Genomic DNA, 25538 nt, shown 5'->3' on the forward strand with positions numbered 1-25538 from the left:
AACTTATCACGATTAAACGGTTTTTGCTACACTTGGCTTCTCTGTACCTCTACGATTTTTCGAATAAGTTCTGGATCTCCTTACCTAGACAAAGCTAAAGATATAAAACTGTTTCCCATTCAGACAAATCCAATTCATTGATTTTACTTCTCTTTATTTACTATAAATGTTTACTGCATAAAAAATTATACAACACAAAAGTATATTTTATATATGTATCAAATAATAATATTCAAATAAAATTAAATTTAAAAACATTCGTATGCATACGAGCTGAGTAAATGAATAAATATTGATGATACAGAAAAAATAATCTTCAATAATGAAATTATAATGTTCGCAAGTAACAAAAGTATCTTTATAATATTATTAGTCGTGTTTGATGTGCGCTTTCGTGTTATCCGGATACATATCAAGCATAGTCGATTTCTTGGATTTTGTTTCGTTTCGTTGTTACCTCATTGCACCTGCTGCATTCTTCATCTTAATGTGTAGTATTAGTATATGTTCGCTTTCGCTATTTGCTTCGTAATGGTGTTAGAAATGTTTTGTTTGGTTTTAGTGCTGCTACCAAATCGCGTTTCAACAAAAAAAAAACTTTCCTCTTCAGCTACAATGTTGCTGTTGTTGTTAGTGTAAAGAAAATTTACTAAAAACTTGTTTCCCGTTCCCAAGTTATTTGATTGTGGCGATCCTTAGAGTGTCTGGTACTTAAACTAGATAACTATAACAGGCAATCTGATTGATTTTCAGTTTCGTTTTCTGTATGCTGCTGTTGAGTTGCTATAATTGATTTCTATGGCGTTGAGAAATAATTATAGATCCGATTGTCCAGGTCCTGGAAAAGATTAAATCAAGGAGAGTGTTACTTCTGGGTGACTTTGGGAAGCAGAAACAAACAGATAAAGCTAACAGTAATTTGTGGAAACTTTCAAGTCTCGATTTGACCATGAACACTGATCTGGGTTTCGACTTACATACACATTAAAGAAAGAAAACTTCAAAGGTAAATAAATAAAAAACTGAAGCAGCAACTAAGAAAGTGCAAATGCCAGGCAGCCAAATCAATTTTGAGAGAAAACTTCACCTTTTTTGTTCAACTTTTGTTTGTTTTGTTCATTCAATTCAAGTCAAGTCAGTTCAATTCAATTTAAGTTTTTGGGGTAAAAGCCATTCATTGTCATTATTAAAGTTAACGATTAATTTTTGTTAAAAATATATATTTCTTATTGTGTGTATAGAACAAGTTAATTGAGTATAAGAGAGAGAAACATTTAATTATGCATTTGTAAACTCATGAATGGTTAATGTAACGAACGACTTTTCGACAAGTTATATTGTACAATTTTGCATTTATCTTTTTCCACTCGATTATTTTCATTGTATTTATTTATGGTCACAACAACAAGAAAGTAATCTTCATTCGTTGTTCTTTTTGCAAGGTGGAGTTTGCTCTCCAAGCTCAAGTTTGTAGGGAAGCATTTGGGATAGGAACTACAATGGTTCGATAAAAATATTTGCGATGAAAAGTGTCTTTAATTAATCCGTTCATAAATAAATAAGTACAAACCTGTGCTAGTTCTTTTTTAGTTTCAATTACAAAGATCGCAAATATTTTTATGAACAAATTAAAAAGAATACGGCACACAGAATTAAAAGTCAAATAGCGGCGAAAATAAAAGTAAATACATAGAATAGATAGAGGACAATTTTTGGAATATTATGGAACATTCAATTAGTTAAAACTTGTTTTTTGGGTAATTTTTAATAATTGCAATTTTTAGGTACCTTAGGATTTTGAACGAGTTTTACAAAATCATTGAGTTGAGATGAAATTGGTTTTTATTTTGTTGTTTATTGTGGCGTTTGATAGATTTTTTGTTTTCAGTTTTATATGCTTGTTATTATTTGGTTCGATTTCATGAGTTACGGTTTACAAATTTTGAAATACTCATGTAGTTTTTCGAAAATGATTTTGGTTGATTTTTTTTTTTGGTTTTGCGCTTTACTGAGGTAACAAACGAACGAACGAATGAACGATTTCCTTTCATTGGTTTCAATTGTTTATTTACATGTTTAATTAGATTTAGTTTATTAATGTATTGAGTGTATTTCGATATTCATAATGTACAATGTGGATGGGGTATGGATGATGGATGAGATGAGATGAGAAATGCAATAACTGGCTCTTTTATCACCCATTTCCAGGGGCAGTGATTGATTCGGCCAAATGCAGAAGGCGCTTATTTTACGAAGAGTTCGGGAGTGAAGTCCGGTTCTGGCCTGATTCCCTAAATACTGGATTATTGTTACCAGAAATGGGATTTACTTCTCCCCAATCGATTTGGGTTCGCATTGTATTTCGTTCGAGTTTGGTGTGGGGCGCATTCGAGATTTCCCATTCGAACCGGTCTCACATCCCTGCTAAAGACTATAGACCCGCCCTTTTCTGTATACTAAGCATATAGGCAATCCCTTGCCGTATCCTAGACCCTCCGCCAACTGCTCACGGAGCGTTCTCTGCTCTGCGAGTGGGAGTTCTGGCGGAAGCATTCCGGGCTCTTGCTGCCCCGTCCATTGGCTATTTCCGGTGACTCTGTGACCCGGGCCAAATCCCGATTGATCGTCTTGGAGCTGAGCACCCGGGGACACCGCACCGTCCAGGGACTGCGACGTGGTTCGGAACGGAAGCTCTTTGAGGGCAGCACCTCATCCCCGCTGGCTTCGCACCAGCTGTTGTAGTAGTCGGAGTACTCCTTGTCCTGCTTGGGCGTCGGTGCCGGCGTGCTGTCCAGCGAGCTGTTCTCCTGCGCCGAGTCCATCTCCTCCACCAGCGCCCTCTTGGCGGCCGCCTGCAGGCGTTCCATGGGCAGATTCCTCAAATGCGTACTGTCGCTCTTGAGGAGCAAACTCTGGACGAGCTCATTGACCAGCTTGTCGCTCACCACCCGCTGGTTCTTGGCCGAGGGTCCCATGATGGGCGAGGCCGGACTGTTCGGCGTCGAGGGATTGTCCGCATCGATGCTGGTATTCTTGCGAAGCGGCAGCGAGAGTCGTTCCCTGCGCTGAGTCATCGTTTCCGCATCGTTGAGAACCCCTGGATTCTGACGCCTCGTAATGGAGACATTGTGGACAATCTTCCGGCGACTGGGCTTCAGCTGGAACTCATCCGATGGACTGGCTCCCGCCTCCGGCACATCGTTCTCGTCCTGCAGCAGCTTGAAGAGCCTGGAATGTGTGGCCGCCCGCTGGTAGCTGGTCATCTTGCGCAGCTCTGGGAAGCTCTCGGATTCGGTGTCCGTCTCGGAGAGCTGGCGATTCATGTCCGTCACCCCGGAGTCGTCCTCCTCGATCTCCGACTCGGAGCGCTGGGTGCTGCTGTTGCGCGACAGGGTGCCCTTGCCATAGGCACTGTCCACCGACAGGGATTGCTTGGTCAATCCCTTGGAGGCATCGTTAGTCGAGGGTATTACCTCAAAGGCACTAATCCGATCTCGCACTGATATCTTGGGCGTCTCTTGGGTAAACTTCTCGACGGCAAGGTCGGGTAGTCCGTTGGACAGGCGTCTGATTTCTGGGAGTTCGGGTTCCACATAGACCTCAGGGAGTTGGGGCTCCATGTTGGTGGGAGTCGCTGCTCCGCGCTCCTCTTCCTCGGCTTCGGTTATTGCTGGCTTGTGCTCCTCCACGACCAGGCCATCCTCCCCCACCAGCTGGTACTCACCCGGTGGTCCCAGGTCCACTTCCTGTGGCTCCTCCACCTCCAGGATAACACTGCTGCGATTGGGACTCGCTGTTTGCTGCGGCGGCGACTGCTGGCCATCGATGGAGGTGTTGAAGAAGGCCATGGCCTGGCGGTAGTTGTGCCGCTTCTGTTCCGCCTCTTCGAACTGTTCCTTCTTGGATCGTTCCTGTTCCATGTCCGCCCAGAAATCTGTTTCATCCTGATCCTCCTGCTCCTGCGGCGGTGGATTCCATGTGTAGACTGTGGCTGGTTCGTGCATCGAAGCCAGGGACATGGTGTCCACATGGCTGAGGTTGCTCTCGGGGATCTGTTCCTTAATCTGCTCTTCTTGCTCCACCTCCTCTTCTTCACTCTCGTGTTCCAGTTCCTCGAATTGCTCGACCAGAACCTTTTCCTCCTCCACCACGGGATCCACTATTTCCGGCTCGTGACCTCTGGCTGCTTCTAAGGTGGCCCAAACATCTATTTCAACAGCCCCTTCATCGGGCAACTTGGCTCTAAACGCCTTGATCTCTACGGGCTTATAGGGCGTCTCCTCCACTGAATTCTGGCGTTCTTTGCGTGCCCAGAAGGTGGCTGACTTATGGAAGGTGACATCTTCATCGTCGTCTTCACCTGGCTTGCGTTTCGCTTCGATCTCGGCCCAGAAATCGATCTCCTCATCGGTATCCACTTCTCGAGGTTCTTCTGGGTATTTGGTGGGATCGTAGGTGAAATCCTGTGGTTTCTCTTCATCTTGGAAGCTGGTAGTTGATTCAATGTCCGCCCAGAAGTCAACGTTCTCTTCATCTGGCTGCGAGGGTTGCTCTGGCACTTCCTCAACTGGCCAAACGTTAAGCTCGGGTTCGTTTTGGGGCTCTGATTTATAGGTTTCTTGATTTACCGAGGCCCAGAAATCCTCTTCTTCAACCTTGTTCTCCTCTTGGGGAGGCTTTTCTTCAACTACAAAAGTCACTTCGGCTTTTTGCGGAGTGTCCAGAGAATTCACCTGAGCCCTGAGTGTTGTTGTCCAGTGTTCCACTCGAGTAATTGACTCTTTCTGCAGGGGTGTGTAGGTTACGGTTTTCTTTTTCTTGGTCCACTGCTTTTCTTCCCCATCAAAGGTTTCCTTTTTCTCAATGCTGGCCCAAAAGTCAACTTCCTCGGCTTTGGACTGTGGCTCCTGCGGTTCAGGCTCCTTTTCCTTAGAGGCTGTGGCGAAAGTGGACCAAAAGCTGTTTTTGGCAGCCTCCAGCGAAGCTTGAGTCTTGGACATGTCACCAGATACTGGTCTAGGTGGCTTGGCCTCGGAGATATTTTCTTTAGGTCTAAGCTTTGGTGTTTCGACAGTCGGTTCTACTTGCTTCGCCTCAGGTGTCTTCCAAAAGTTCTTGGACTGCTCCATCATCTTTTGGGCCTGCATTTTGGTGGCCATCAGAGTGGCAAAGAAATCGAACTCCTCTTTGGGTGAACTTGCCACATCCTTTACTTCTTCTCGGGAAATATTATTGGTTACATCATTGGCAATCGTTTCACCCATGAACTTGTTACGCATTCCTAGTGAAAACGAAGCGGAAACGTCTTCTTCGCTGGCTTTGCGGGGTGTGATAATTTCCTCCACGGGATAGGCATTGGATGTCTTATACGGTTGGGTAGACTTCTCCACCGAATTCGAACGCGAAGAGTTCGACAAACTGATGGTCACACTGACCTCGCAGTCGTCGTCGTCTTCATCCTCGCTTTCCACCTTGGCCACACTGAAAGAGTTTACGACACTTGGCTGCTTCTCCTCGATCTGCGTTGTATTGCCCACCTGCACGGTGGCAATGTTTTCATCATTGGAGCTGCGGCTGAAGGAGAAACGGAGTGGCAGGCGAACTGTTACCGAATTGGACTCCTCGTCATCGTCATCATCGTTCTCTTCGATTTGCTTCTCGATCTCATCGACTATGGTGGATCTAGAGTCATCTTTCCTTATGACTGTTTTGGCGTATTCACTGCTCCTTTCCAGTTCGCTCTCCTCCTCGTAGATGACACTCAGATCCTCCTCCACAATGTAATCATCGTCCATTTCCTCGACCAGGCCCTCCTGCTCCTCTTCATCGAACATCTCATCCGCAGTGGTCACATCATCCTCGTCCTCCTCCTCACTGCTCTCGGAGTCCAGATGCTGTTCCAAGGTCTTTCCCTTGTAGACCTGAACATTGGTCACCGATTTGATGGATTGCAGGGGAGCTGGACGAGCTACGGGCTTTGGGGTATCCTCTTCATCGCTGCTCTCCTCCTCCGATTCGCTGTCCGAGTTGGAGGCATTTTCACTGGGGGATCTCTCGCCCAGCTCCTTGGACTGCTCGCCGGCGTAGTTCTTGTGCAGCTGCTTGGAAAGATTGGCCTGAGTATTGCCGCTGGCAATCTTGTTGATATTGGCCAAACGCTGACTGAGCACATCGATGACCTCGTGCTTGTTGGTGCAAATATTTCGGGCCTTCGGTCTGCTGACCAGCTCCTCGATCTCCACGGAGTGCGCCCGCTTGGGAGGCTCTCGTGGCTCCACGCGGATGTGATGCTGCATGATCACCTGCGAGGGTATATCATCGGTACTGGGCGTGATGATAATATCGGGCAGAACACTGCTGGCTCTGCTCTGCTCCTCGGTGGAACTCTGGCTGTAACTGGGAGCCACCGGGTAGGGATACGGATGGCCATAGAACTGGGGATAGCCGGGGGGAAATTGTGACTCCCCCGGCTGTTGATTATAGGGTGGCAGGGGTGGTGGATAGTACGGATAGTAATAGGGATACGGGGGAAATCCCTCGGCAGGCTTTCCATCCACCGATTGAGGAGGGGGTGGAGGTGGCGGGGGATACGAGTAGGGATATGGCCAAGGAGCGGCATCACCATTTCCAGGCGGCGGCGGAGGAGGAGGCATTCCGTACCAAGGATAGGGATAGCCAAAGGCATAGGGATAATGCGGTGGCACCGACTGCGATCGAGGTGCCTGCGGGGGACAAGAGCTATCCGAATTGAGGGATGAGTTTGATGAGTGGGTGGTGGGTTCTGTGCAGGGTGATGATGTGGGGGTGAAACTAGATGATGTGTAGCTATGACGTTTATTGGTTTTACTGTTAATCTTATTATGATTATTATTATTTTCAGTATTTCCGCTGTTGTTACTATTATTATTTGTATTATTATTATTTGGGGTTTCGTTCAGTTCAACATTTTCCAAATCCGAGTCCAGCTCGGTGTGAATTTTATGGTCTGAGGTCGGTTTTGTGGTACACGGTTATCAAATATAAAAGAAGAAAAAAAGAGAAATAGACACGGTGAGAGTGCGAACATTATGTTGTGTGTGTTTTTCATGTGATCCTTTTATTGTCAAATTGATCTGATTAATAGATTGGTTAAATGGTAAAGCAAGCTATGTACAAGTAAGTGGCGCATGAGTAGTGCAAAATGGTTTTAAAATGCGCTGTAAATGGATGCTCAAAAGTTGAATATCAAAAGCCATTGGGATTAGGTCAAACTTTGGGTGGGACACCATTCAGCGTAAAAAGGTGAAATCTCTCAAAAAAGTGGTTTTAAAATTACGATCCTTGATGCAATGCTCCATGTGCTTGTGTCTGAATGAGCGTGTGATCATTGGGATTAGTGATGCTCGATGGGTTCTGAGTATATATATATATACAGCCATGATGTTTGTCTGATGTATGTTTGGGATTCAAAACTGGTAACTAAATTTCAGAAAACGATTCAACACTGAGTTCTTTGGCACAGCTGTACTTACCGGCATTTTCAGGTGTAGTCATTGCCTGTAGAATTTTGAATGATCGACTGGGAATAGCGCTGCCGGTGTATTTTTTGGGTTCCGGAGCTTGCTGTTCACTTGGCGGCACATATTGCTGTTGTTGTTGTTGGGGGGTATCTAAGAAAGATACATAAATAATTTAATATCTATTGCTCTTTGGTTTGCTAATAAAAGATAACCTCGATTAACTTCTTACCATATCGTTGTTGCGTAAATCGGTTCTGAGCTGAGACGCCATTACCTAAAAGAAACATTGAACATTTACTAAATAAATATCAACCTTATTAATGCAATATTTATCTAATCTAATTAGCTTTCTACTTAGTAGTGCTGCATAATTTTGGTAAGCCACCAATACTTGTGATTCAAGTCAGGACAGACACAGGAAGCTGATTAGTTTCTGTCAACCAGAAGGTGTTCTATGTGGCTAAAAGCGGCTTTACGTATTATTAGTAGAGTTCCCAAGGACCCAAGACACTCCCCGAGGATTAGGCACTTTCACCACGAAGACCAGAATCTTACCAACCGATGATGGATATGGGGTAATGAGATTTCTGAGGATGGGGTACCATGGGTTATAGGGACAACCTATCGGATCTCACCTTGCGGGGACCAAGCTAATGGCGTACCCGACTGCTGATGGTTACTCTGCTGATCCTGGGCGATTTGCAGGCGACGCATCTGCTCGATGGTCGGACTATTCCTGGCCTGCTGGGCGCTCATCTGGCGGGCGAACTGCGGCCGCTGCAGCTCCGCCTCCTGGGGCGTCTGCTGCACATCCTGCCGCGAGTCCTGCCGCAAGTCCTGCCCACCATTCCCGCTGCCATCGTCCACAGTGTCGGTTATCTTTTGCAATATTCTAAACGATTTCGATTGGATGGGCGGTGAGCGTGGATCGCTGCAAGTAGATATAGGCGTGTGTTAGGTTAGGTTGTTGGTTAGCATGCCGTCGAAAATGTCTGAAATCAACCGAATTACAACGATTTTGTGTGCGCGAAAGTTGGGATTATTGGTTGGGTTAGTTTGGGTTTGAATTTAATTCGATTTGTGATGGAATTTAAAGAAACCAAATCTTGTAAAATTTTTAAAGATGTACGAAACTGTACTTTAAGCTAGAATGCGAATGCAATATATGAGGAGTTAGATACGAGTTGATAGCTATATTTGTCATTTCTTATCTGTCATTTAAAATAAGAGTTTTGATTATATAATCAAGTTTATATGAACGTTTCAAATATAATATTTTATATTTGAGATGTAACAAAAATTTAGAATTTTTCTACGCCTATCAACGCTTACAGAAAAGTTTAAACTGTTTTTTGAGCATTTTTAAAATAAAAACAAATTAAAAAAAATAAATAAATAAAAATTCAATCTTTGGGATACAATTCTGTAGATTGTAAAATCAGATTTTAATTCAGATTTCAATACAAAGTAGACTTGTCTGTTTCAATACAAAATATAAAATAGGCTTGTCTGCTCCAAATATTTTCAATGAACAACACTTAGGAATGCATGGCATGAAGTACTGATGTTATTCGATATATAAGTAAGTAAGTACTTTGGTGGGCACAGTGGGCACTACCTGAGACGATTCTTTCTGTAGAGTATCTCCGCCTCGAGCGGACACTGGTGCACATACAAATTGTAATTGCCACTGAATAGTTGTTGGTTTAGTTGGTAGAAAAGCACAAAATTAATACGCATTAGTGCGGGCCAATTGTTGGGTGTTGAAAAAGCACAAAAATATCTAATGGGAAGTATTACGCGACTCTACTTACTTTTGCAGCAGCACCGGCGACTGGGAAACTGGACCGCCTCGTCCTCCCTCGATAGCAATTGGGATTATCCGGGTGGCATTACCAATACCATTGCCATTGGTGTTACTCGCATTGGGCATCTGTTGATTGGGCGACAGGACTCGCTGTGCCTGAGCTGGGTAATTGTGGTAACCTTGATCGACAAATTGATTAGCTGAGCGAATTATGTGACCTGCAGGCGCTTTCGTGGGAAAGAAAGAGTATACATAGACACATAGTGATGTAGAAGTTGGAGAGTTACACTTTTGGACGAGAGAGCAGGGATTCGGGAGGATCAAACACGGGTGAAAGTCATTCCTTTGGGGTGGAGAGTGCACGGGAGTTTTGGGTTTCGGGTTTTGGGGTGGGAAAAAACTACGTACGGTTTTAGTCACAAACATTTAGGGGTTTTTAGGAAAGCGCCACACATATATTATACACAAAACACATAAAAGCAGGAGTCTCTTATAAAAACTTACCACCAAAGTTGGGCTGGGCTGCGGCATAAGTCGGGGTCTGCTCTAGGGTTATGGGTATGATACGCTCCTAAAAATATAAAGAGATGGGAATATTTATTTACCAATTATGGAACTTTTGGGGCCTATTACAATTGGAACTTTTAAGGCCTATAACAATTAAATTTCTATTGCATTATCTTCTTCTCTTCTTCTTCTTTTAATAATATAGCAAATTTTAATAGACTGTATAAAGTATATTTTCAAAAATTCTTTAATTTCAAACTCACCCTTGGAGCGCTTTGATTTGCATTGCTGCTGCTGCCATTGGTATTTACGTTGATCTGCAAACGAAGTCCTCCAGCTTGGGGATTGGATCCGAAGTTCTGCAGACTGATGGGAGCAGCTGTGGCTGCTGCAGTGGGTCCATAGCCATTTCCTTGGACCAACTGGGGCTGGTAGAAGGATGTCTGCTGCTGCTGCTGTGGCTGCGACTGCGACTGAGGTGCCACTTGGGGCTGCGGGGCCGGCGTGGTCTGTCGCAGAGTGGAGGGCAGGACGTTGCCATTCTCCTCGGGACGAGCCCAGGGAGCCTGCTCCTTGCTGGCCGGCTGTGAGCTGAGCCATCGCATCGGCTGGTTGCCCTGTGGCTGCTGCGGCGATCCCTGCTGCTGCTGTGGAAGCTGGCGCATCGGGGAATCCCGGGCGGATGCCTGCTGTTGCTGCAGAAGGATTCGCTGGGCCTGCGGCTCCGTGGGCTGGGCCAATGGAGCTATGTACAGCGAGCCAACGTTGGTCTGTCCAAAGAAATTTAAAACAAATTTTTGAATATTTACTTAACTAATTTAGTTAATCATCACCTATCATCCCCCCTTGTTTATTTAAATTTTTAATTTTTCCCCCTGAAATTTCTCGCTTGCCAATCGCCTCAAGTTCAAAATTCGTGTTTGGCCTTTGCATGTGCCTAATTTTAGACGCTGCACTTGGTGAATGCATTCAATGTTCAGTTTTATGTGCGAATCAAACACTCTCGCTCGATGAATTCGGTTTAAAAATATCCTATTGTTCTTCCGCGAAAAAAGCTTGTCATCCATTTGACTTGATTTCATGCGTTCCATTTATTTGCCTTGTTTTTACTCGAATATTTAATATTGCTTAACACAAATAGGTATTTTACAAATTAGCAGTGGCCGGTTTATTTAAGAATTACTCATAGGCTTGCACAATGAGGCGTATGAGTAATAAAGTTAAAGGTCAATTCGATATGGAAATAACACAAAAATTAGTGAGCAAGCTGCATATGGCTAAATATTCGTAATAATTTAGCTGATCTTCAGAAATTTGCTTCAGATACTTGGCTTTAACTTAAATATACATATATCTATATATACTAAAATAACAAATTTTTATAATATTACTCACCGGCTTAGCTGCTCCGGCAAATTGGTTTTGTTGACTTGCATTGAACGTGGTTGCTGCTGGTGCTTCAGTCCTTGCTGGACTGAAGACATCGCGAGATCTTTGTTGCTGCTGCTGAACATTGTTGTAGATGGGCTGTGGATGCAATTCCTGTTGCTGCTGTGCTGCAGGCTGTGTACGTTGAGTGCGCCAGGGAACCGATTGAGCTGCCTGTTGTTGCTGCTGCTGTTGTTGCAATTGTTGCTGCTGTAGTTGTTGCTGCTGTTGCAATTGCTGCTGCTGTAATTGTTGCTGCTGTAGTTGCGCCTGCTGTAGCTGTTGCTGCTGCAGTTGCTGCTGCTGTAGCTGTTGCTGTTGCAATTGTTGCTGCTGCAGTTGTTGCTGCTGTAACTGCTGCTGATATTGCTGTTGCTGCTGCTGTTGCACCTGAGCCAGCGGCGAAATTGCTGTTGGTGGACGTTGCTGCGGCGACTGTTGCTGCTGCTGCTGCTGTGCAAAGCGGAAGGGGCTCTCAGTGGATCGCTGCTGTTGCTCGAAAGGCGATCTAGGACTGTCCGTCTGACGAGTGTAGACACTCACAGCCGGCGAAGTGGGCATGGCCACACTGCGGAACTCCTGTCGTGTTGCAGGTTGCTGCTCCGACTGTTGTTGCTGCTGTTGCGGCGGTGTTGCCGGTGGCGTGGGCTGCTGCAGCTGCTGCTGTTGCACTGGTGGGCTCTTGGCCACGGGAGGTGCCTGCTGAGTGGGTGTGTAGGGACTATAGCTGCTGTCCACGCTGGCTGCCGATGGTCTTGGACCTACATTTGTGAAAGGAAAATTTAATTACTTTCATGGAACTCACTTTAAATCCCATTATTATTTTAGTGCAGTTAGTGGGAGTTTTTCATGGCCTATTTGTAAGGCCTTTTGGATGTCTGGTTAGTCGAATGGGGTTTTTAGAAGAAGCAACCTCAACCGCTTAGTAAGAGCTGGCGATGTATGATGAGTCGATCGATGATCGGAATCGGTGATCGGGATCAGTAGCGGAACCATAAAAACACCCAAAAGTAAAGCGAGCCAACTCCTCTTGGGGGCGGGGGCTCTGCTCACCATCAACGGCATCTGCTGGGCTGGAGTATCCTCCATTCTGGCCACCATTTCCATTTCCATTGCCATTTCCGGCTGCCACCTCGGGCAGCGGACTCTTGGAGCGATCCTTGCGGTACTCGTCCTTCCAGAACGTGTTCTTCTCCACAGGTGGCGCCACCTTGCGAAGGGCGGCCATCGGATTTGCCGGAATCTTGATCTCCGGCCGGAAACCCAGCGGCGGTGGCTCAAAACGCTGTGGAGTCGGCGATTTGCGAGCCGTCGCCGGCGAACCGGGCGCACTCAGGCGGCCAGTGGGTGGCGCTAACGTGCTGGGTGGTTGTTGTGGGGGTGGTGGTGGGGGTGCGGCAGCGCTGGCACCTTGGATGCCATTCTTACCCTGTGACTGCTGTGGCGGTGGTGGCGGCGGTGGCAGCACCTGGAACGGCATGCCCATGGCAGCGGCTCCCATCGAACTGGCTGCACCACCCGCTCCGCCTGGCGACTGCGGCTGGGCGGGTCTGTTCTGTTGGGCGGCGCCGGTGGCTCCCTCCGACTGGGCATTGCGCGCCAGCCGCTTGGCCATCCGCTCCGACCGGATCTGGGAGAGATCGATGCCGCCCGGCGTGTAGGTGAAGGGCTTCTTGTCTTTTGTCATCATCGCGTTCTGCACGCAGGCGGGCGCCTCGTAGCCGCCGTTTCCGGATCCGCCTCCTCCGCGCTGTCCATAGCTACATAAAAAGAAAAAGAAAAAAACACGCAAAAAATTAGAAAGATATTATACATAAAGTGTATAGCTCTAATTTTTAATATTTGTAAAAATAAAATAATAATTTGTGTAGGTATAATTATGCCCAACATTAACCTTTTTTACAACATTTTATCTTTTGAATTACCTATTAGCACTCTTCCGTATAATATTTTAAGTCATTTCAAATCGTTTGAATTGTAATAAGTTAGTGAATCCATAGTTAGGCATATGTTAGCAGATAATTGTTAACCAACTAAATAAATAAATAAAATATTTAGAAATATAAATTTAAAAATTTTCTATCTATTTCAAAAATTAGTTGTATCTGTATCGTGATAATTTATCATTGATATTTTGAAATAGAAAATCGTTGACTTAAGCTAATTTTTAATAATTGTGAAAACAAGTAATACATAAGTACTTAAAAATATTGTCAAAAAATTTCTTAACCATATAATAAGTTAATTGTCTCTGTATTATTATAATTTATTATATAATAAATTAATAATAATAATAATTATTGATAAAACTTGAAAGTTCTTTAACAATTTAAAATACAAATTATCTAGACTTTAGCTAACATTTTCTTTAGTGTATAGTTTTATTTTCGCAACCCCCTGGTCATGCTAATCTGGCTTCCTCTCTATTTTTTTTGCAGGCTATTTATCATAATTTTTGTTAAATCTTTTTCTAATTTATTGTTTGGGTCTTGTTCGCCGGCAAAAGCACTCAATTGTGTTGTTTTCCTTTCTTTGCTGCTGCTTGACTAATGAGTCGTTCATCGATAGTTCAATGAGCCAATGTTTTGATTTGATTTTTTAACGATCAAGGGGGAAAGTGAGTTGAAGTTGTTACGGACGACCGACCATAAAAGTTCAGACGACCGATGAAGTGCCAAATTTGAAAGGTTGAAAGTGAGAAGTTATGGTGGTATCATGGCAAAATAAAGGTCTATTGAAAAAATTGCATAGATTAGTTTGATTATAATAAAGTTAATAGAGAAATTAAGTAACACTTTTTCTAAGCGAAATTATATACCTTGACAACCTTTGCTAATCCCTTTATTTTAATTAATTAATTAAATAATATAATACAATGTTAATTATAATGTTAATTATACTATTCTAATTCTTCTATTAGAAAATCAATGAAGATTTCTGGGACACCCAGATAAATGCTTGCGAAATAAATATAAAATATGTTGATGATAATGAGGATTTTACGGATTTTATTTATTTGATTTAGAGTTTAGCCAGGGAAATTTTCCTATTCGCACTTTCTCAGTACCGTTGAATATGTCTTCATGTACATGTACATCCCACTTCCCAGTCAGTCTCGACTTTTCTCCGCATAATTTGCTTATTTTAAATGCGTTAAACGTTAACAATTCGCTAATTAAAAGCGAAAATCGAAGAGGTTCGGCGACGTTCTCGTTAACGTTTGTCGCAGCATGAAAGCCTGTTATGCTGAAAGAAAGTGATGGAGTTCGGGATCGGAATCGGGTTCTGAAAAGTTGTCAGGCCCGTTTGTCATTAGCCTGGTGTTGGTGTGCGTGGACGATGATGATTCGCCTCCAAGTGGGTCAGGCGAACAGGAACAGGTGATGCCTGCTGTCTGCTGCAGTTGTTCCATAAAAACTCTGTGGTTTTGCCAATTTATTACAATTTATTAAAACGAAAAACCCTCCTCCCCTTGAGACTGAAAGCAAAACCGCAAATGCGAAGGCCAAGTTGTGTGGGAAAACGGTTGCGAAACTCACCCACAACTGGCTTACATGCAAATTGGAGCGCGTGCATCAAAGTCAAATGCAAATGACGTAACACCATGCGGTTAGCTAGTTGTCACCACAAAATCGCATTTAAATCGAAGCCAGTCAGAGCGATTCATTAATTGCCTCCCTATTTGGGGATGGATTGAAGAAATGCCGTCTGCTCCTTATTTCAGATGACAGGGAGTACAAAACTATGGAAAGATGTTCCCGGGCAGGTTGGTACACTTTTATGACCGTGTGTGTTTGCTGAACTTGCCATTGATTATGTGCGAATTAATAGCATCCAGCAGCTTCCATAATTGTCGAGAGCCAAGCCCAAAATTGTGAGGTCGTTCGGTTCACTTGGGTATGGGTATGGGTATACTGCCCCTCGTTTATTGACTCGATCGGAGTGTTTTATGGCCGGGAAGGAAATTCAATTTACACAACCGTTTGGTTAACCGTTTTTCTGTATTAAACGCTAGCCCGCCTTATTCGGCTCGGTTATGAAAGTTATTAAACACCGTGACCAGCCTGGAAAAATGTCAGTTTAATGCACTAAACATTTCCTGAAATATCGAGGGAACCATTCATTGTTCTCAATTCCCATGATCGTCACGCATATTGGACTAAAAAACAAAGTTGCCAAATAATTTCGAGGGGAAAAAAACATTAAAAACTAAAAGATACACGCGCTGAAGGCACAGATGCCGCCTGATGACGTCAATGGCCGGGACATGGCGTCAGTACTTGATTTCAGTACTCAGGGATTCGGTTGGCCAGCAATTGACCACAAGACAAGATCGCCAACTGCTTTTCCTCTCTGACAGATTTGGCAATTAAAATGTCAGACCCCCAAAAACAAAGAAGAAACTACCAGGAACCAGGAAGAGTGAACCAAAATCATTTCAAATCAACCATCATTCATAGATTTCCCATAATAAATAAATGACTAATTAACTGGCGCATTTTACCTATATTCTTTGTGAATCATAGGCATATGCAAATGTAATTGTGACATTTTCTACATGCACTTTGCGCCTTAAATAAACATATATCTAAAACATTTAACTGACTGATGGCTGAGATTTATATTTAGCCAAAAATAAATGCAAAACAGCAGAAGTCCTCGAATCGCAGCTGTTCGTGCGTGAGCTGAAAACATGCAATGGTAACAAAAAACCCAATTTAAAAATTAAATGATAGAAAAACATCTGTGCGATTTCGCATTTTCACTTTTTCTCATTTTTTATTCACTTTTGGCTTTGATTTTGCATTTGCGCATGCAAATGAGCGTGCAGAAATGTATCTGAAGGCAACTTGGCTTTGACTTGGAACCGGGTGGATCCGCTAGATACGGGAGATGTCTTTAGGAAAGCGCTGGAAAAACGAGTGATAAACACGTTGATTTCTCTTGAAATATCCTTTTTGGGGCTCATACTTTTTGTTATTTTCAATTATCTTAAAATTGCCAACAGCCACTGAAGCATTAAAGATTAATAATTATTATTAAAATTTACAAAATGTATTTATGTCATATTAGGATATACATAAATAAAATGTCTGATATCTGAATTGGTACCTAATGTTTAAGTTATAGACAAATTACTGAATGTACATTTTCCAAGTTTCTAATATTATTGGAAGTAAAATTGTAAATCGAGCTAATATTATGAAAGTTAAAACCCAAATTTAGATATTTATGTGTCATGGTAACTAATTCTATCATATCCCCAAATACCCTATAATTTAATAGCAAACTTGTTGCCTAGAAGCATCCGCAGTTGCAGCTGGCCGTGCATATTTCAAGATCAAGGGCAGCCAGCAACAGGAACATCAGCAGCAGTGGAAGCAGAACTAAGAACTTGAAAGCTGCCACATGCAACATGACATAATGATAGTCATTGTCCGCCCGTCTCTTCTATAAATAGCTGGACCTGAAGTCGGAGTATCGAGGTATGGGAGTATGGGAGTACAGGGTGCTCCGTCCAGTCAGCCGCCCACATTCCGCAGTTGAGCTAATCTAGCGATAAATATTTACTTGGAAATGGCTTTTTGCTCTGGCATTTTCTAGCTCCAGCTCTCTTTTCTTTTTTGCGCGTTAAGTGTTTGGCTTTGATTTTGACTTTGAGTTTGGTGGGGAACTTACGAGGATTCCAGAACCATCTTGGCATCTCTATTTCCATTCACTGGCAACTCTGACAGCTGAAATCCGCGATCCTGACGAACCATATAGGCGGGCAGAGTGTCGATGATGGCATTGGCCTTATCATTATAGGAGCCGAGAAGTTCCCGATACTTGGAGTAGACGACGCGCTTCAGCTGCGGATTCTTGGCCGAAACGGGGGCGGATGATGGCGACGGCGACGGAGATTGCAGCGTTGAGGTGGCCATTGTTTGCGCTTTCTTGTTTATTTATATTTTTTATTTTCCTTATTTATTGCTTCACTATTTTATCTGAATTTTTGTTTTTAAATTACACTTGCATGGCGCGGAAATGAGTCGATTTTCATTGAAAAACTGATCTATCTACGGAGGGTCCAAGCAAATGGATTTGAAGATTATTACTAAATACTGCTTATAGTCTGCACCTTTTCTTAATTTATTTTTAAACTACTATTTTTCATTTAGATAGAATTTTCTTCTTTTTTAATAAATAGAATATATTGAAAAATATTTTTAGGGATTTTCCCCTACTCTGCATACTTTCTTTGTTGTGAATGTCTGTTTTTAAGCGCATTTGAAGTTAAACAAATGAAAGAAAAATATTTACAACACATTTGCCTGTTTGCAATTGCCCTTATCAGTAGATTCGCCAAACAAAGGGTAACAATCTAACCAGGTATAATGGGTTGAACAACGGATTTACATTTGTCCGATCGCGGGACAGGAAAACAAAGGTGCTTTATTGGGGCCTAGGTGGTCGAATGACTCAACGATCGATCGGAGTCAATTTAACCTTTTTTGACACAGGGCAGCCGGCAAATGCTTATGTTGTACGGATGACTCATTCCCAACAGAGAAGAATCATCGCAGTTTGGGGAAATCAATTAGAGAATCAGTATGTAGACCAGCTGTTTTCCGTCCCAAGAGAAGAACGCTCACGCACGTTAATTATTTTTAGACATGAGCTAAATAGTAAATCTGTATCAAGATAACATTTGCTTGGAATCCCGAGGGGTAGATAGATATCTAGCAAATAGCTGGGAATTTTTCCTGGATTTAATCACTAACTTGGACACACTTTAATCACTCACTAACTAAGACACACGCGCTGCGCAAAAACGATGTATCTCGTAGGTTCGTTTGTATCTGAGTAGCGCACTGGGCGACTGATCGCAGCGGACTCTCGAGGCGCATTGAAGTCGGGTTCGGATCGCTTGAGGTTGGACGGCGCAGCTGAGTCGGCTGGTTCGGCAACTTGTTGCAGATACATTTCCAGTGGTGCCGCAAAAGGAAAACCGATCTCTTGACAAACGGTCGGCTGGCACGCGGACTGCAGAGCAATTTATTTGTCTGTCAATGCGGTTCGATGATGGCGACAAATTTCCAGCTAAACGCCAAAAAGACTTTGCGACGCTTTCGTTTATCTGTATCTGGTATCTTTCGGCTGTATCTGCATCTCTTATCGTGCGGCTAATTGTTTGTCATGTCGTCTGCTTATTACTTTTGTCTTTTGCCTCTTCATAATTAGACAAATATCCTAAGACGGGCAGGGTATCTCCCACGGCTGTTACTTCGACACTATCTCAGTTCGGGGGATTTCTTTATCGAATCCGCGCACTCGGTTTGCTGCTCTAATTAACTCATTTGAACAAGCATCTGCGGAAATGTGGCCCACTAGCCTTGACAGACAAATAAGATGTTATCTTTGCTGCTGTCTTTTTTTACTTTTGCGACTGCTTTGTGCCCAGTTAAATAATAATTGGCAAGAAAGCGTTAAGGAATTTAAAACGCAGAATGACTGGGCTGAAATCATTTTCTTTTGCCGGCTGACAGCTACAATTTGTGCAAAATAACAAAAAACGACAACGGAAAATGCCACAGAGAAGGGGAAAGTTAAGAGACAACATCGTCAAACATTAATTGTTGACGGTTCTGGTCATCAAATATTCGACTTTCGTTTGATCCCATTATAGGTAACTAAAACTATTTGAACTTTCAATAGATCTCTTATCTATTGTAGCTAAATCAAAATAAATAATTCCAATACCTATTTAATTTTATATCTATTTTTAATATTTCTCTATCTCATTACAAAAATAGTGTTAAAATTTAAAATAAAAATAAATATATCTATAAAAAATAAATAATATTAATTATCTTTAAATTAAATTAAATAAAATGATAAAAAATATATAGTATTATGTTTTATTGCAAATCCAGTTAAGAGATTTCTATAAATTGGTTAATTTGTAACGCAGTGTTACGATCAGTAAACAAGAATTTCCTTTCAATTTACCGACATTTCTTTTTTTTTCCGACAACTTATTTACTGGCGAGATCAATTGAAATATTACCCAGAGAAATAAAGTTACTTCTTTCCCGAAATTATGGTAAGTTGCACACAAGAAAAATCAGCTCCGTCTCAGCTTTCCATAATATCCCACCCAGAACGACCGGTTCGCCCATTTGGACCTGAAGGCGCTCTATGGAATTCCGCTGATGTGTCCAGTGGCCGAGTGCCAATCGCAAATGTCGCCGCCCGAGATGCTCGCCCATCTGCTGATGCGGCACGATCCCCAGGATTCGATGGCCGAGATCGCAGCTGATGTGCCGATGCAGTACGAGGTGGAGCTGGACACATTGACGCCGGGAAAGAATCACTCGGTGGGTGTAATAGCCTACGGGGGATCCCCGAGAGTGGGTCACAGCCGTGCGGTTACTCCAGATCTGCAGATTCTCCACCATCTGCCCATCATTCTCATGTTGTACGTGAGTCCGCCGATGGTGAACCAGGAACAGGTCTACATATTCCACCTGGTGAGTCCGGTGGCCTCCAGGCGGGTGAATGCCCATTTAACACTACTGGATGCTTCCTGTGCCCATGAGACAACCGGAGTGCGCTGCATAAGGAATCCTTTGGACTCCCCTGTAAGGAATAGCGAATCTGAAGATCTGATATACTGCAACACGGACTATCTGATCTATACAGCCAACGATATTAGGGAGCTTTGCCTTTCAGGAATGCAGCAAAGGATCTTTGTGAAGATAATACTCTACGGCGAACCCGACATCTTCGAAGTGGACACCCAGGACAGGCCGACCGACTAAACGAATGACTCATTCGGCTCGGATCGATAAACACTTAAGTGCTGGGCCGCCAATTGACGCACACTTGAAATTCGAGTGGCTGTCAATAATATTCTTTGCTCAAAGAACTGTCAGAAAATTTCTGTTTGCCCCATTCATTCAATATTTTAGCTGGCTGTTTTGGCTGGCACGAAACTGGGTCACACAGAGATATTCGGTGTTGTGCAGACATCAATCATGAGGGCCATCTAATTAGTTAGCCACAGGCCTCTTATTGTGAGAAATACTAGAATGATTTCTTCTGACCGTGAAGAATGGGTTTTTTAATTATGTGTTAAATGTGGCTGTGGGTTTTCTCTTTTCCCTTTCGTTTATTTTTTGACACACTTTCTTGCAGTGGGAGATTATTTAACTATATTTATTTTAAAGCAACGGCCTTAAGTTCATCAAAACATTTAAAAAATAAAATGTTTTTATTTGATAAAATTTTATTTCATTTACATCTTTGATTTCGCATAGATTCCTTTACAAAAATAGTTCAGATGTCTTCAGATAATTGGTTACAGGAAAATCTTAATATATTGCTATGTATTATGATTAAAGAAATTGTGTGTATCTTTTATTTACCGATTAAAAAAAACAACACTAAAAAATTACCAAAACGATAAGATTAACGCCTGTGGGTCTGGCGATTAGTCCCATAAATTAACCCAAACTACAGAGAAATTAAAGAAAGGGGAGCAAACAAAAAACATAAACACGTACATACACAAAGATACGAATGCTATTTATACAAAACTTAATTTTGCAAACATAAAACGAACAAAATTTATATCCCATTAAATACAAAAACAGCAAAGCGATCTCCCAGGGAAAAATAAAAAGAAAAACAAAAAAAGATAATCCAATAAAGTAGCTTTTACCATCAACACCCACTATTAAAGACACGAGCGTGTGTAAGACTCTGATATTGTGGGCCTTTTTATTGTTGGAACTGACCTTGAAAAACTATCTGAGCGACAGGGAAAAAAGTTTATACGTTTGGGAAAAAAACAAACGCAATCAGGGAACTCATTCATCACTTTCTACGACTACTTGAGTGTGCAACTCGTTTTGCATTTGTCATTTTGCTGCGTTGATTGCATGACATGAGCACATCAGACAGGGAGCCATGGGATTGGGTTTGGTTTCGGCTTTGGTACTCGCACTCGTAATTATTTATATTAATCTGGCCTGGGTCAACGTCAACGATCCCAGGTGAAAGCGAAACGCAGTCTCTGCCCCAAAAGCCCGTTGCACAATCGATGGCGGTAATATTTCTTATTCAGCCGAGTTGCGGGATGTGGATATAAATGCGCATACAAACGTGAATTTCGGTATATTTTTCCTGCCATGACCACATGTCGTCATTCATCGTCGCTCGTTTTTGGCCAGATAGGCAACCGAATCCCGCCAGCGCCTTTTTTCGATTTTTATACATTTTTCCTTACAGCTCGAATTGGTGCTGGTTGAAAAATTGCCATATTGATTTGTGGAAATACAAAAAGACCAAGGCAGGAAAATGTTATTTTAGACTTTGGAGAAAGTTTATTAGGATTTCCGAAAAAAAACATTTTCCATGAAAATAAGAAAAGAATACAAATTTGTTGTTTATATTTAAAAATAACAATTTACTTGACGGTCGTAAAATTTAAACAAAAACCATAAATATTTTGACATTTAGGTTTTAATATAAATAAAAAAAGCTGGAATTGGATAAACAAAATTGTGAGACTTATTTTTCAGTTCTTCAATTATCTTGAAACTTTCCTAGTATTTTTTGATTTTTTTTATTATTATTTTATTATCAGCTGAGACGAGACACAAACAACGTGAATCATTAAGTCAACTATTATGGGAACTATCTAAGTCCATTCACATGGCTGTCCAATAATCAATTCCCAATGCTGTTAAACTGCCGAATGGGTGTGGCTTTATTTCTTCTGTCTTATCCGATTGGAAATCTTCCTTTAATTTTAATGCCCTTTTTCGCGTTCAAATTTCACGGTCAACTGCGACCAACTTGAACTTCGGACAAAAAATCTGTTGACTTGTTGAATTTAAAAAAATGCAAAAATGTATAAAATAAATAAACTCACACCTGATTTACGCAATCAACAAAAGTGAAGAAAAAAACCGACAAAGAAGTGTGAAAATAATTGTCGTTGACAAAAATCAAAGTCATGTCTGGTAATGCATCAGAGGCTCAGACATTAAAATGCAAAAAATAATTTAAGTCAAAATAAACGTCAACACCTGAGTGTACATGGTCAATATTTATTCCAAGTTCACACGTAAAATTTGTAAGTACCTATAGTGTCTGTACGTCTATTTAACCAGATACAAATTGTGTTTATATGTTAAACGTTGCGTATACTTCATATTCGTTTGATTGCAAACGGTGGAAAGTTTTCTCTTTCTAAAATTCAAACAATGAAAGTTAAGACAATTCGAAATTTAATATTCATAAAGGGGTCCTAGCTTTTCTCAAGATAATCTTTTTTCCTCTCTTTTTGCTGTTTGACCCAATTTCGTCAATATATTATCGCAGATTTCCGTGGGTGCTGAAAATTTATGCGCCACACATCAACGTCAACAAAGAAATGCAAAAAAAAATCTACTGTCTGAGGAAAAACTTAAAGAAAAGAGTACAAAAAAAATGAAATAAATGCATTTTATGCCAAATTCTTGGCTTTTTGTTTTGAAAGGTTCTTCAGAATTTGTTTTATGATGTGCGTGGTGATGTTCGATAGAAACTTCCGGTGAATGCCGTCAGCCGTCTAAATTCCCAACACGTGTGCCAATTGCTTCTAGACAAAAGCCAAGAGACAGCTGCTGGCCGGGGCTAAAACATAAAAATGTGCACCGCCACAGTCCGAGTAAGATGTTGTTGAAAAATAGGAAATTTAATTAATTAATTCGCTTAGCAGCGGTGGCCAGGAGAAGGCCGGGAAATGAAGGGAAGTGCGGGGAAAACACCGAAAGTGTCGCCTGCCAAAAAGCGCGTGCAGCGTGGGGTAGCCAAAAGAGATTTGGGCGTGGGTTGATGGCCTTCAAAAATACTCATGTATGAGCCTTAATTGTAGAAGAGATCATAAAGATGTTCAGACTATATGTATACTATTCGACGTATAGGCCCATACAGCTGAGGTCATCATATCAGTAGTGGTCAAAATATATGAAAGTCTTATAAAGCCAACTATAGAAAAAGCCAAATCCAATAAAAATTTTTATTTTATGAGAACTTACAAATTGAAATAAAAATTAATAAAAATATTTTTTTTAAGAATATTCAAATTCAAAGAATATTTTCTCTCTGGTATTAATTTATAAAACCGTTTTTCTTTTTAAATACAAGTTATAGTATTTTAATGGAAACAAACTATTTTAATCTGCAGCTTAAAAAAAAATCAAACACTATTATATTGAACTCAGCTGTAAATACATATGTTTTATTTATTTTGTTTCCTTCTAGCTATATCCCCGGCAAGTAAACGGGTGTGCTTTTTATTAGTTTTCGAATAACACTCGAGAGATAATGATAAATGTTAAAGAAATAAGGCAGATGCCCCTTAAGATTTTTTTATATTTTACTTTGCTCTAGTTGAGTAAAACTCCAATAGTTTATTATTTAAAAGTTTACAGTTTTTACAACTTTAAGATATTTAATATGTTTTTTTAGAGTTTTTAATAAAAGCTTTTATAGTTTTTATGTACGTAACTTATTTATTATATAGATTTTTAGTTCTTACTCACCCAGAACTCATTTTAGCCGCTCTTTATGTATTTCAAGTTCAACTTCAAAACACTTTTACACACCGCCCACACACAGTCGCCAGTCGGAAGAGATCGCGATCTTTGGATTTTGTCGTAGGCGTTGGTTTTCGCCAAACTCACGCAAGTTCTACGAAAAGATTTTTGCAAACGACGCCTATGCACACAGAAACACTGAAAAATTTATGGAAAATTAAAAGGAAATTATGAATATTAAATCGAGAATTATTTTGCACCGAATAATATCACGCGTTCTTATATAATTTGCGGCACGGACACAACCGATCCACTGGGAAATAGTTTTTCTATTTTTTCACATGTACATATATTATATGTTCAGAATCTTGATAATCATCAGAGGTGGAAAGAGATTAGTCTTGCTAATATTTTAGAAGGGTTTGGCACTAGTCGAAAACTACGAAACCCTTTTTCACCAATGTTCTTTTGAGAATTTTGTAATTTGCTATTTATAAATCGCGGCACGACGCATTGCTCACTTTTGCCAGAGAAAATACTCGTATCTATATCTATATATATCCGTATATATAGACAGCCCAGCTAGATGGTATAGATATATCTATGTGTTAGTTTCTAGTTGAAAATTTCTTTATTTCGGATGGTTTTCTCGTTTGCAACGCGTTCAAGTTAGCAGCCCAAGTCGCACTGAATTCGCACACGAAATTTTCTCGGCCGAAAAGCCGAAAAGCACATTTCACATTTCGAAATAAATTCTCCCTCTTCTTCTTCTTATTCGGTACATATTCTTTTCGACCATCGGTCATGTCCGTGTCTATATCCGTTTGGCTGTAGTGGCCACAATGCGTTTGTGTGCGTACTTGTGAGCATGTGTAAAGTGCGTCTGCTCGGAAAATTCTATGAATTTTGAGTTTATTTAAAAGAAATCTAAAAGTTGAGAAAGCCCGCGGACGTTTGTACTTATTGTTTTCCTCTTTTCCGATCCGCAGAACCGTTCTAATGTATTTACAATCAGGGCCGATCATCGCCGGGTTAATGCGCAATGCAGTCGGCACATTAAATAAATTATTGGTACTCCGATATTTCACACTAGACTGGTTCAAAAATTTAAATTGGCTATTGTTAGGTATTTGATTAATATTTACATTATTTAAGTTTCTGTAGGTAAAAACGAAAAATACATAAATTAAATAATAGTTAATCAGTTGCCATCAAATTATAATTTTGTGTTTATAACTTTTTGATTTGCCTCAGTTCTTGTAATAAATTTATTGAGTACCAAAACAGAAACTACGAAAATGCATCCACAGAAATTTATGATCCCCATAAAAGATTCGCTTCAAAAAGACAAAAGATTTCCAACACTCAGTGAATGATTCCATTTGGTCGTTCTGGCCATGTCTTGTGGGCAAATGCGATGATGATAAATCATGATAAATCACACATGCTTGAAAAATAAATAATAGAAAAAGACCGCTAAACAAACATCCAGTGGATATGTGTAAATGTAGTATATGTGTACCCTAAACAAAGGAAAAAGACCGATGCTGGGAAATTAGCAAATCATTTTTCTTCAGCCGCTTGGACGATTTTCCTCATAATATTCCTCGCTAGCACATTACATTTTACACGATCTTCATCATTTTGACTGGACCACCTGTCCAGGCAGAAGACAAAAACAGCAAAGTTGTCTGATGCTTTCGATTATAAATAGATATTTGCCTC

At 41.4% G+C, this 25538-nt stretch overlaps 2 protein-coding genes across 10 annotated transcripts; one reads left to right on the plus strand and one right to left on the minus strand.

Moving 5' to 3' along the window:
- Nucleotides 1-137: 137 nt before the first annotated feature.
- On the minus strand, nt 138-24507 carry LOC108058329 (uncharacterized). Of its 9 annotated transcripts, XM_070219479.1 has the most exons (11): nt 16921-17300; nt 12670-13001; nt 11209-12002; nt 10077-10583; nt 9811-9877; nt 9314-9485; nt 8135-8430; nt 7729-7773; nt 7512-7649; nt 1789-6985; nt 138-838 (listed from the first exon to the last, which is right to left on the minus strand). In XM_070219479.1, the coding sequence occupies exons 1-10, from the start codon at nt 17163-17165 to the stop codon at nt 2487-2489; spliced, it is 7095 nt and encodes a 2364-aa protein (XP_070075580.1). In that variant the 5' UTR covers nt 17166-17300; the 3' UTR covers nt 138-838; nt 1789-2486. The 9 variants fall into 9 exon arrangements, with proteins under 9 accessions (XP_070075580.1, XP_070075631.1, XP_070075804.1 ...); XM_070219530.1 differs by lacking the exons at nt 8135-8430; nt 9314-9485; nt 16921-17300 and adding exons at nt 23820-24011; nt 24335-24507 and having other exon boundaries at nt 12295-13001; XM_070219703.1 differs by lacking the exon at nt 1789-6985 and having other exon boundaries at nt 8162-8430; nt 9314-9524; nt 12295-13001; nt 16921-17298.
- LOC108058332 (uncharacterized) lies at nt 19206-20182 on the plus strand. The gene is made up of 2 exons (XM_017143019.3): nt 19206-19327; nt 19386-20182. The coding sequence occupies exons 1-2, from the start codon at nt 19325-19327 to the stop codon at nt 20043-20045; spliced, it is 663 nt and encodes a 220-aa protein (XP_016998508.3). The 5' UTR covers nt 19206-19324; the 3' UTR covers nt 20046-20182.
- Nucleotides 24508-25538: the final 1031 nt, after the last annotated feature.

The sequence above is a fragment of the Drosophila takahashii genome, chromosome 2L (genome assembly GCF_030179915.1).
Source record: "Drosophila takahashii strain IR98-3 E-12201 chromosome 2L, DtakHiC1v2, whole genome shotgun sequence".
NCBI lineage: Eukaryota > Metazoa > Arthropoda > Insecta > Diptera > Drosophilidae > Drosophila > Drosophila takahashii.

Excerpts from the sequence above, each read along its gene's own strand:
- LOC108058329 (XM_070219479.1), bottom strand. The coding sequence starts at position 17,165 with ATGGCCACCTCAACGCTGCAATCTCCGTCGCCGTCGCCATCATCCGCC. Across the intron at positions 13,002-16,920 it reads AAGATGGTTCTGGAATCCTC|CTATGGACAGCGCGGAGGAG; the intron begins GTAAGTTCCCCA and ends CTTTTTATGTAG. Across the intron at positions 9,486-9,810 it reads AGCCCAGCCCAACTTTGGTG|GTTACCACAATTACCCAGCT; the intron begins GTAAGTTTTTAT and ends TTGTCGATCAAG.